This window comes from Zophobas morio, unplaced genomic scaffold, assembly GCF_036711695.1.
Source record: "Zophobas morio isolate AGI-343-1 ecotype UQ-CSIRO unplaced genomic scaffold, CSIRO_AGI_Zmor_V1 ptg000215l, whole genome shotgun sequence".
In the NCBI taxonomy this organism is placed as follows: domain Eukaryota; kingdom Metazoa; phylum Arthropoda; class Insecta; order Coleoptera; family Tenebrionidae; genus Zophobas; species Zophobas morio.
The window spans coordinates 208402-220228 of record NW_026972319.1 but is presented as its reverse complement, the minus strand read 5'-3'; the positions used below and the strand labels follow the sequence as shown (position 1 = coordinate 220228).

The 11827-nt window shown below is 34.0% G+C and overlaps 2 protein-coding genes across 2 annotated transcripts; one reads left to right on the top strand and one right to left on the bottom strand.

Moving 5' to 3' along the window:
* Positions 1-4941: 4941 nt before the first annotated feature.
* LOC135146197 (ankyrin repeat domain-containing protein 2-like) lies at positions 4942-7437 on the top strand. The gene is made up of 11 exons (XM_064078357.1): positions 4942-5027; positions 5100-5151; positions 5209-5379; positions 5632-6143; positions 6201-6299; positions 6361-6459; positions 6582-6800; positions 6852-6949; positions 7001-7130; positions 7187-7246; positions 7298-7437. The coding sequence occupies exons 1-11, from the start codon at positions 4985-4987 to the stop codon at positions 7381-7383; spliced, it is 1569 nt and encodes a 522-aa protein (XP_063934427.1). The 5' UTR covers positions 4942-4984; the 3' UTR covers positions 7384-7437.
* Positions 7405-8789, bottom strand: LOC135146198 (uncharacterized). The gene is made up of 5 exons (XM_064078358.1): positions 8753-8789; positions 8444-8696; positions 8217-8315; positions 7961-8161; positions 7405-7900 (listed from the first exon to the last, which is right to left on the bottom strand). The coding sequence occupies exons 1-5, from the start codon at positions 8763-8765 to the stop codon at positions 7405-7407; spliced, it is 1062 nt and encodes a 353-aa protein (XP_063934428.1). The 5' UTR covers positions 8766-8789.
* Positions 8790-11827: the final 3038 nt, after the last annotated feature.

Below are 11827 nucleotides of genomic sequence, written 5' to 3'. Positions count from 1 at the left end.
AGGGCGCTTAAGGATCGGCTAAAGACCCCGGTCTGAGGGCAAAACAGCAAACAATAGGGGCGCTCAAGATCGGTCGAAGTCCCTGGTCTGAGAGTTACTACACAACGTTAAGGGCACCCAAGATCGGCTTAAGACCTCTGCCTGTGGGTTAGTAACATGGGGTAACACAGGTTTAATACGTAAAATCATCATAGCGGGATCGAGGGTTGTAACAAGATTTTAAACTAATGAAAATTTAAAGCATTTTATTAAAATAGTAACAATTTAATATTCAACCAAAAATGATCTTTGCACCAATCTAGATATTTTAGATAATTTAAAAATATTATAAACTTTAAAGAATAAATAAGAACCGTATCGGTTAATCTAGTTATCTCTCTGTCTCTATTGTTTTTTTAATTTTATTTCTTTATATATTTATTTAAACTTTTACATATTATTTTATATTTGTTTATAATTCCTATAAAATTTCTAATGCTTAATGGTTAAGAGCATTAACGCGCATACTCAAGGTCGTGGGCTCCTTTCTAAGTTGTGCGACTCTCTTTTTCGGTCTTTGATAGTCGCGTATTCAACCTCGCCCTCATAAATTTTGATATCCTAGCATGAAATTGGCTCCTGAATCTCTGAGCTCGCTCAGGAGTTAAATTCAAAGAGGGACCCGAAGAAAAAATAAGAATGAACTACACTAATTCATTGCGACAATGCGTTGATGCACCCCACACTACCTTGTTTATTTGAATACTTAAAAAAAAATTGGTTTATCTTGCTGAAAAACAATATGATATAAGCTTATGAGGTCGAGAAGGTGCATCATAGACGGATTCTTGTGAACTAGTTGTTGAAAGTTACAATTCGGTTTAGTACCACTTACTAGGGCTAACAGGCAATTGTCAATGCCAATGGCAAAGAGGACTATCTCTAACTAAAATCCTGAAGAGAAATAAGTGCTGAGGTTAAGGTCTCTAAGTTATAGTTAAAAAAGGGTAATAATTAATACTTAAATGTGGAGAACAGAGGCGATGAAGGAGGAATCAATACTTCAACGCGAATGTAAGAAAGTACTAGGAATGGAACTTTTAGATTTATTCAAAAATTAGGATTGGAGTCAGAAAGTGCTCTGAAATTAGGTTAGTATGTAAATTCAAAGGTTATACGAGGAGTTTCACGCTCTTGGGGATTTAAAACAACGCTTTGTAAAACAGTATATGGTTTCCAAAGAAAAGTTAATTAATTTACTGCTAGAGGTAAAGGTTATTTTATCCGAAGGGTACGGATAGAAGCTGCTACTTTTGTAAGTGACACCCTGCGTCCTTAAGGCGAAGAAATCTTACAAATTAAGCTTCAACTGCACCGTTTCGGATTCGTCTCCTCCAAAGTTGATATTTATTTAATTCGAACAATTGTAAAATTATTATTAGAATTAAATAATGAGGTATGAAAATGAAAATCATTATGCTAAGGTTAGGGAGTGTACCAATAAAATTGATACCTTAATAAACGAATTTCCTGGCTCCTTAAGGGGAGCGTCGACTTTTTGACTTGGTGGAAAATTTAACAGATATAACGGATGGTTTTGCCACTAGAGAGGGAGTATATAATAACTTCTGACCTATTTAATATTAGGTAAATACAAGTTTAATTACCAAAAGTTTCCTTATATTTGATCTCCAAAAATGAACAGTTTACTGTTAGTAAAGACAAAAAATATGAATTAGTTAGGTCGTCTTTAAAGTGTCTAGGACGAGAATCCGTATAATGCATTGAAATTAGCGCGGAACGCTCACATACCTTTAATAGTTTAGCCGAGAAGTAAAAGAAACTTAGCAGTATCCTGCAAACGTTATATAATCAAAATTTCTATATTTTAGACAATGCCGTACTATTGGTAGAATTATTGTAAAATAGCAGTGGGGTAAAGAACAAGAGTTAGATTTGGAAGAAGTTAACGATATAAGGAGCAATTACATGCTTTTATCAAGTAAGGCTAATCAAGAGTTGATTGATTAAACAGTCGCAAGTAATATTAAGAGGAAAGACCCTTTTTTTAGCGTGATGGAGGAAGAACACATAATGTTGCGTTCATAAGTTTAAAATATAAGCCTCGAAGAAATTATAGCACCACCAATGAAACATTAGCAATGGCTTAGTGGTGCTAGTAAGCAAATGCACCTTACTAAAATGAGTGGAATAAAAGTTAGTTCATAGTAGAGCGTTTCATTAACTTTCGGTGTATATATTCTGTGCTTTGTTCGTAGGGGAAAATGGATATAAAAATAAGCCCATGATTACCATAGGTAGATTTAAATATTTTTTTAGAGCTTTTTTAAAAATATTTTAAAGTTACCGAAGGCTAATAAGACGCCATATGCATAGTAGAAGGGTATTCGTGTAATATGTAGACAAAAAATTTAATATGAATTAAAAAAAATTTTCAAGGGAAATATACTAATAAAGTTTATAATAAACAAAAAATTAGTTTTTACTAATGAATAAATAAATATTTTTCATTAAAAAAATATTACTATTAGTAACGCGTAACTAAAGTTCAAGCAATGGTGGTGCCGGCCGAGCTTTCAGACAATCAAAAAAAAAAACAATAGTAAAAGATCGCTTTGAAATAAAAGTAGCATAAGATGTGATTTTCGACGAATATATAACTGCTATAACAGACAAATAGTGTATCAAAGTTTGTATAAAAAGAATGTACATAAAAATATTTTTAAATCAAGGGCTAATATTGATCAGTTTTGGTCTGTATTTATACTTTTAAAAAAGACCAAAACATGCTTCTGTGGAAGAAGAGTAAATTTTGAACCAGATAAAATTTTACTTCGTTTAGTTTTTATTTAATTACCAAAGCCATCAAATTAAATTTTTTTGTGTTGCAATACTCTCTTTTCTTGTATTGTTTTATTGGTTTCTCAGATCTGATTGGATTAATCACGGAATCATTTTTCTGTGAAAATTTATAGTGTGCTTGCATTTTTGTGTTTATTTATGTGTATTATTGTTGTGTACTTTATACTTAATGAATTATACGATATATGTTTTTGTAATCTATGTTTAATTATTTTTTCTATATGTGTTTTATGTTTTCCTTATAACGTGTTTTTGTATCTTGTGTTTTGAATTGTGTCTCAGGTGTAGTGTATACTGTACTATTGTGTTACAATGTAATAGGTGTGTCATAAATATGTATGTTTCATTAAATTTTGATATGCTATTTGGCTGCGTAGGAGATAGCGAGCAAGTTGTCGGTGCTACGGAAGATAAAGCTAAGGATAATTTTGAGAAATATAATAAAAAAATAGATATCTCAGCAATCCTGAATCGTTATGCGAGACAATATTATGATTTGAAGGTAAAGTATGAAATTCTAATGAGTGGTGTTATCATTTACTTCGAAAAATAGTAATAAGTTTGGTGTACTTTGGCTTTACTACTCTGTAGTTCAAAAAGAATGTATGCATAAAGAATGTTGTTCTGAGTCCAAGTATAAATGGGGAAAATAAGAGTCAGCTAATAATTTAAGAAATTATCGTTTTAATGAGAAAGAGTAAAGCTACGAATTTTGAAAAATACTGATCGCTAATTAGTAAGATAAATTTTCGCTATTACGGTCGGTTAGGTTCGAAATAACATATATTAAGGATTAATCCCTTTTAAACTTTCAAACAATAAAAAATATTTTAAATACCATATGTTCTAAGTATACCTAAAACTTTTTACGGAGAAGCAAAATGGTAGCAGCTATTAGTTTATTATTAAATACTCAATCCAGAGAAAAAGATATTAATAAGTTAGGGGTCAATTAATGTTTTAGCTATTATTTTTATGTAGTTGAAAGGGGGAAGCTGTAATATACTACGAGAGATATACTCAGCCTGTTTTCGGTTAGGATGGGTATGCAAGAAACACTTGCCTAAGAAAAATTGTGTTCATAAGCCTTTGACGAGAATCAAGACCAGTTTTTCCTGGTTCGGCCCTCAGGGTAAGCTTGTGAATCACTGTACCACCTTTAAAATCTTTTTTTATATTTTTGGTTGACCTCAGGTTTAATTTATACTACATTTGAGGTAAACATAATTGGCACATGGTATCTCCTAGAAAGCTCGGGTCTAGGTTAGGGGCCGCCTCTCCTCATGGTAGTTTCTAGCGGTTTTGCACCACCCTAGATCGAATAGCGGTAGTTGGGGCCTAATACACCTCTCAGTCCTTCGAGGCAGTTAGACGCAGCGGTTTGCGCTCGATTTACTAAGCATCGCAAAAGCCTTAAAAAAAAAATGGTTATCAAGTAATTTGTTTTTCTTTACTTTTTCGACTTATTATATCGTACTTGAAATGGACACTTTATAACATCCTATTTTTCAAAAACTGTTAGACTAATACCTTTATGAACTGAAAGTACTACTGCTATAAGTGGAAATTAATTTACCCATTATTTTCTACTTAGTCTAGGGCTCTCCTCTTCAGTGTACAATAATTTGCGGTTTTTTTTAACTTTGGAATTTATCACTTGTTTGTTATCAAGTAAAGAAGAGAAGATTAAATAGATAACTGCTAAAATGTGATTATGTTAAGAATTATTGGCTTAATCGATTAAGCAAACATGTATTAGTACCAAGTTAAATAGCTGTACATGAGGTTATCTGGGTAAGTAAGGATTTAAATGTTAAATATCAGTCATTAACATAAAATATTTTCGTCTTAACTTTATAAAAGTCACAAATTTGTATTTGGTTTAGAATTAAAACCATTAAATATTTTTTGAAAGTGCTGCATTTGCTCCCGCTTTAGCAACAGTCGCTAGGATACTTAATCAGTTTTGTACAAATATTATAACTACCAGGAGGAGCATTGTGAGCGATCACAAATCATAAGCATATGTTAATCTTCCACTCTTCCTCAGCGTCATATTAAATCCTCTTTAAGTCACGCATGTTAAAAGCTACCTTTAAACTTGAAAATATAAATGTAGGTTATGTGGCTGCATACTCACTATTTTTTGGGAAATCTAGTCACAAGTAATTAAGTATTTTTTTAATTATTGTAATTTTTGACTTTTTACTACCTCCGTTTCTCTTTAATAACCGTAGAAGTCTGCAGGGATTTCCCTCTTTTTGTGGTAGAGACACTTAGTGTTATTCGGTTCATATGTTTTAGTATTCAATTTATATATTTATTGAAATATAAGTTTTATAATAGAAAAAATGCTTTAGAGGCTTACTACTTTTACAAGCTCACAAAGGATGATCGTTCGGTTTTTAGTTTTAAAAACCTTCTTTTTTTCTTTCAAGCTTCTCTTTTGGAGGCCGAGCCAAAACTTCTGTTTTTTATTGCAACATTGTTACTGCTTCTATTTCTCATAAGTTCCAGGTATGTATATTACGTTATTATAGTATTAAAATCTCTATGTATGATATTTTTTATAGTTAAGCGGTTTTAATTAAGTATTAGTGGGTAGCATTTTTTTTAAAAGGTGTTCAGAGGAGCTAAGTTATTTAGCAAAAGTAGAAATATATACTATGATAACGAGAGCAGTTTGAAAGTGGTAGTTCATAGTGCCCTGTGATATCTTTACAGCCTGCTTTATAGAGTTATAGATTTTATATGGTAACCCCTTTATAGAAAACTCTATAAGACGGGAAACGGTGTACCTACCACTGAAAATTACAAATATATCACCTCTCGATTGGACCAAATTTATATACAGCAGCGGAAAACGTTTCATTTGTGCCTAAAGTATTTGCAGCAATTCCGACGTAGCGTTGACTTTATTGATAAGAATGACAACTTTAAAATTTTTTTTAAAAAGCATAAAGAATCTTTAGTTTTTCTAGAAAATTCTTTCAAAGAAGGTGTTATGAATTTACTTGTTAATCAACGACTCACCCAGGAGGCTTTTGAACAAAGCGTTGAGGAGCTAAAAAAACTTTTTGAAAACTTAAAGATTTCTCGCGAGGAAGAGAAAAAGAGTATATATAGGAAAATTGTAGTGCTGCGGAAGACTGCAAAGTCGCTTGTTAGACACCATCGACTTTTTTTAAAAAGCATAACTACCGGGCGCCCTATTGCGTTTAAGCCTGAGTTGAAGTTTGAAAACGCCTTTGTGCATAACTTGACTGTGGATATTAGATTTGGTCTTTTTATTTATTATTACGCGCGGATATGTTTTCGTGAGGAAAGTGTTACTATAGATCGCTTTGAATCGGTTAAACAAAGCTTGGAAGGGCATGATATTCGCTCACTGCTCAATGAAAACGGAAGAACTTTGCTTCACGTGTCCGCGCAATATAGTATTTTTTAATATTTTATATTTCAATTAAGTGAAGTAAAATATGATATATTATTTTACAGAAAAACTGGAGGCACTAAAGCTTTTTATTAACATGGGACTTGCGGTTAATGTAATGGACCCTGAAAATATAACCCCCCTTCACCTTGCAGCTTCAAGAGGTGTGTTTTACACGGTCGTTGTTGCAACTATCATGAGCAGCTTGCTCTCCATATAACTTAACTTGCTGTTGTACGCAACTCCAAAGCTTTTTTAACTTCAATTGTTGGACCTTTAATAATAGGATGGAAAGAGGGTGTCGAGTATCTTTTATTGAACGGAGCATCGGTCAACGCGCGGGACATTAGAGGCAATACGGCGCTCCATTGCGCAGTTCGCGGAATTTGGACAGAGCACGAAAACGAAGACCTCGTTTTATTACTCTTGCAGCACGAGGCGGACGTTAACGCCCGTGACGAGTTGGGGCGCACACCACTACACGCAGCAGAACTTTTAGAACCGAGTATACGTTAGCTCAGCTGCCGTTGTCTTACATTCATTAATATCCTGTTAGTGCCCGTTAAGATTGCTTATGAATTTATTAAACGGGGTTTTGATATAACTCTTACTGATATTAAGGGGCGAAGCATCCTCTATGCCGCCGTAAAAAAGGTTAATTTATCGCGGGAAAAAGTAATTAATGCTGCTAATATATGAATTTAGGGGGATGTTCAGTTATTACAGTACTTTATGAACACCAGCGCCAAACTTGACCACAAGGATTCCGCGGGTCTTACTATCATAGACTACGCGAAAAAAAAATTATCCAAAGCTACTGAAAACTCGGCAAGCGGTTAAATAATAACTTAATTTTAGTGGGGAAACTTGTCTTTATTTACGGACATAAAGATGATTCTTCCAAAGAGAGCGGCGGACCCGACAATATATCTGCTTACCATGAGATCCTCGGTGAGTAGCCGCTGTGTATCCGTTGGTTCGTAACGAATACTTTCCCATCAGATATACTTGAGAAAGCAAGGGACTTTGAGTCGAGCTGGTCAGATCCTGCCCCAAGCGATGGGTCTCTCTCGGAGACAAATTATTAGATACGATGCCTTTGTGGTGATTTACAACGTCGATTCACTAAAGTACTTTCGAACTTGCCAAGAGCATTCAAAACCAATTATCGTCATTCTCAAGTAGTATTCTTTAGCTTTATTCAAGTTTTGCTTGTTGATGTAGTATTGTATAATTATTTCGTAACTGTAGGCAGACTTCTCGTGCAGTTTCTCAAAGTAATTAAGCATCTCCATTTCGCCCTCTATGTTGCGTGACGCGGCGAACATTAAAGCCTCTATGACCTCCTCGTCTAGACCTTTTCCGTTATTAACCCCCCCGTCTTGGAGGTTATCATACAAGTTTTTATAGGCAGTGGCCTTAGCGTAGTCACCGCAGCGACTATTTGCTAGAATTAATAACTTCAGTATCTCTTTATCGATCGGTTGCTGGAAGTCTCCGCTCTCAATTAGCGAGTCATATAGTGCGTTGGCCAAAGTGTTCTCTGGTGCTTCGGCGTGTATCTTAAACAAAGTTTTGTACACATTCATTGTAGGTTTGATATTCCTGCAAAACGCAAGCCACAAATTAAAAGCTTACGTGCTAAGCGAGAGAGAGGGAAGAAACCTATTTATCATGTCCAAGAAGTATTCTCTCGCTTTATACACGTCGCATTTCTCTTTTAGACTGCCGATAAGCAGTGCATAAGTAGAGACGTTAGGCCAGATGCCGCTCTCCAGCATTTCGCTGTACAGAGCCTCGCACTTGTCATGCATTGCTGCGGTTGAGTAGGCAGACAATAAGGCGTTATAGGCTGCCGTCGGAGCCCTAAAGTAATGAGATTGGTTTCTAATACGAGTGCCACGGCGGCACTAAGTTGCACCGGGTCTTCTTAGCAGCGTCTTCACCATCATGCTCAGAACTTTTCAAAACACTACTTTTAAAAGCCGTAAACAAAAGCTCTGCCCTTTCTGTTTGATATCTGTTAAAGCAAGTAAGTTGAAGTATATAACAAAAAAAATACTAAGTAAACAGCATTCGGTGCAAAACAAATAATAAACAAGTCTTGAATAATTATTACAGTTATAACATTTCTTATACTGTTAGTACCTGTGAGCCTCAATTAAGAGAATATAATTAGGAACTGCTATTCTACACTTCCTATGGAGCATCTCTTCATAAACTTGAAAAGCGGATTTACAGTCAAAGTTTCTAGCCAGAATATTCAAGACAAGGTTGTATATAGCCTCATTAGGCTTAACTCCATTCCGCTTTAATTCGTTAAATATCTTTTTAACTTGAAGAGGGCTGTCCTCATAGAGAGTAAGCATAAATCTGTGGATGTTGAGGCTAGGACTTAAGCCTATGGTGGGTTAATAAGTTGTAAAATAGATCTAAAGTCGCCCTAGTGACACATACCACTTTTAACCATTAGTTTAAAATAATGTTCGGCTTTTTCCTTAAGCTTATTACGAGAAAGAAAACCAATAATTAACTTATAATGACTTTTCAGCGGGGCTATCTTAAAATTATGAGACATAATTCTGAAAAAAAAAGAAATGAAAAAGTAATGTACATAAAGCACCATACTAATAACCTAAAAAGCAGTTCAAAACGATCAACAGTAACTGTTCTATCATCGCTGTACACGTGAAAAAGATTAGTAAAAACAGAAGCGTCAGGATATACAGATGCCGAGTTTAAGATATCCAAAAATATCGCTTCCGCAACGAAAGCATTTTCGCTATTAATAATGGCAGAATTGTACGTTTCCAAGTTTTTTAGTTCTTGGCAGTTTTCAATAGGTTTGTACTTTCTAAAAAATAAAGCTGTGGCTGATAATATTTGATTTTCAAATGATAACTCAATGTTTTTAGAAGTTTGCAGCCCAGAAGTTAATAGTTCTTTGTCTTCAGTTTTTAAAGTAGTGGCTAAGGAAACTATCTTAGATGAACTGGTATAATTTTCCAATCCGAAGTTCATAAGAGAGGAGTTACACACGTCAAAAAGTCTAAAAATTCCTCTTATATAAAGTTTTCAAAATAATTAACAAAAAAAGTTAATACGAGTCAAAGAAAAAGTCAATATTACCTGAGGTGCCGAAAACAATCTTTAATGTTAAAAGTGTTTTCTTTACGAGTTTTTAAGTCAATATATAAAGTTCTACGGAATTCAAGGTCTTCACAAAATTTATATATAGTATACTTGAAAATTTCAAAAAATTGTGGTTTAAAACATACATTAAGATCTAGTAATATTCTTCTTATAATGCCAAAAGGAGCTAGCCTACCTATGCTTAATTTAGTTTTCCAGTTAACCTTTAATAAATAAACATTATTTAATAGATAAGGATATCCATTCATTCTCGCAAAAGAGTAATTAAGTTGACTCGAGTTCAAATAAATGCTATTTTTACTAAATTGCAGTCCACAATAACTGTAGGAATTTGAAATTTCAGCGCTATAAGCATGTAAGCTTTTAACCCAGTAAAAATAATAAAGACACTTTATATCGTTTAAGCTTCTAACTCTGCAACTAGCTAGCTCTGGAAAAATAAAGTTTGGCAAAAAGGAGGAAGGCATTAAAAACCGTTGGATGGCCCCGTATAATATATATCGCTATTAACACTGACTTCCGTTTTTAAAGGACTTGATGTACATGACATTGCACATGTAATTTTAAAAAAGTTATTTATTCCCCAGTTCAGGTTATAGTTTTATCTTAAAGGTATATGTTAAAACTTGTTTGTGAGATAAATAATAATAGCAATGGTTATAGAGAGTACTAAAAGCGTTCTTTAGGTAGCGTATCTCTTCTACACCTTTCCCTATATTCCAAAAATTACTTTTAATTGGCAAGTTTTTCTACTTAAATCTTCAAAATGTTTGGAGCATTAAAGGGTACTCTTCCTTCTCTCATAAAAAGGCAGCGAAGGTTAACAAAAAAAAATAGCCTACTAATTATAATACATTATATCCCCAAAATGCGCAGGCTCTTCCCAAACTTAAAATTGCTTGTGGGACCTTTACAGTGAGCACCTGCACACGAGCACGTGCTTCAAACATTTGGAAATATCATAAACACAGTAGCTTACATTATACGTTAATTATTACAACCTCTTAAGAAATAAACATTTATGATACAATCAAAAAATTTCTGTTATACTTATCTGTTTTAAAAATTTAGCCCAGTCTGGGTTTTAATGAAATATATTTCATTTCTTTTTCAAATATCTATGACGGAGAAGATTTCTTGCTGCATTTATACGCTGCTTTAATTTCTCAAATTGTTATTATATTCTCTTAGCTACAGATAGCATATAATTAATAAGAATTTAAAAGTCATTAATTACCGACAAGTAAAGCGGTACACAAACTAATTTGGTTTTATTTAACTCATCGAAAAATTCAAATTTCACTCTAAATAACAATTTTAACAGAAGTCAGCCGTCACATCGGTGCCCTTCTGCAGTCTTAAGTGTGCTTGTTTATTCATTCCTTTATTCGGAGACGAGATGGCATTGCATTGAAAACGGTAGCCAGTAACTTTAAGTGGAGGTCTTGATGTAATTATCAATTTGCACTAACTATGGCTCGCCCGTCATGAAAAGCAGTAGCCTGTTTGTCTCACTGCAAGCAAGAACACTATTGATAGGCAAGTAATAGAGCGAGGAGCAGAAGCATAAGTCATAACTGACCAGATATACACATTACATTTAAAGCATTTCTTTTTGCGTAGCGAGAGTTTGCTTTTAGCGTAAAGAAGAGAAAACAATGCTTAAGTCACCGCTTGACCATCTCCAGTATCCGCTATATAGTCTGCTTATTGTGAACGATAACCTCGAATATGATGGATAAACAGCAGTGGTATTGCTTTTGTTCGCGTTAACAGTAATTTTCCGTCGGCAACACCTGTTGGTGAGTGTGAGTAGATAGCTGTAGGGCAAGTGGTTTTGTTGACGAGTAGATCCTCGTATCGTCTGAGTGTAAGGCGCCCCACGTGTGGTTTGCCTAAGACCATCGCGCGGAATAAGCGGGAAAGCAAGTGTGATAAGAGAAATCCTTGCGTAACCAACGCCGCTTGTATAATTTCAGGTGACTTTAAATCATCAATACAATATTTCCTGGTCGGTCAGGTCATATTTAAAACTTTAGAAAAAAGTATAAAAATATTTTCATATTTCGGTATATAAAGTTAACTGCTGGTCAATTTGTTTCAAAATATTTAGCCTATTTTTAATAGACCCCAAAATACTGATAGATTGTATTAAACTGATTCCGAATACTGTTTAATTATGTATCTGTTTAGAATTTCTGATTGGTGTAAAACAAGTTGTAATTGATCAATTTTTCAAACACTTATGATTAAGGGGTTCAAAGTTTTGTGTTTTACGGCGCCCTTGGTTTTGTATGTTTTCTTTCAAAATATATTAATTAATAGAAACTTTATAGTTGTTTAAATTCAAATTATTCCTTCTCCTATAAATGTGAATTA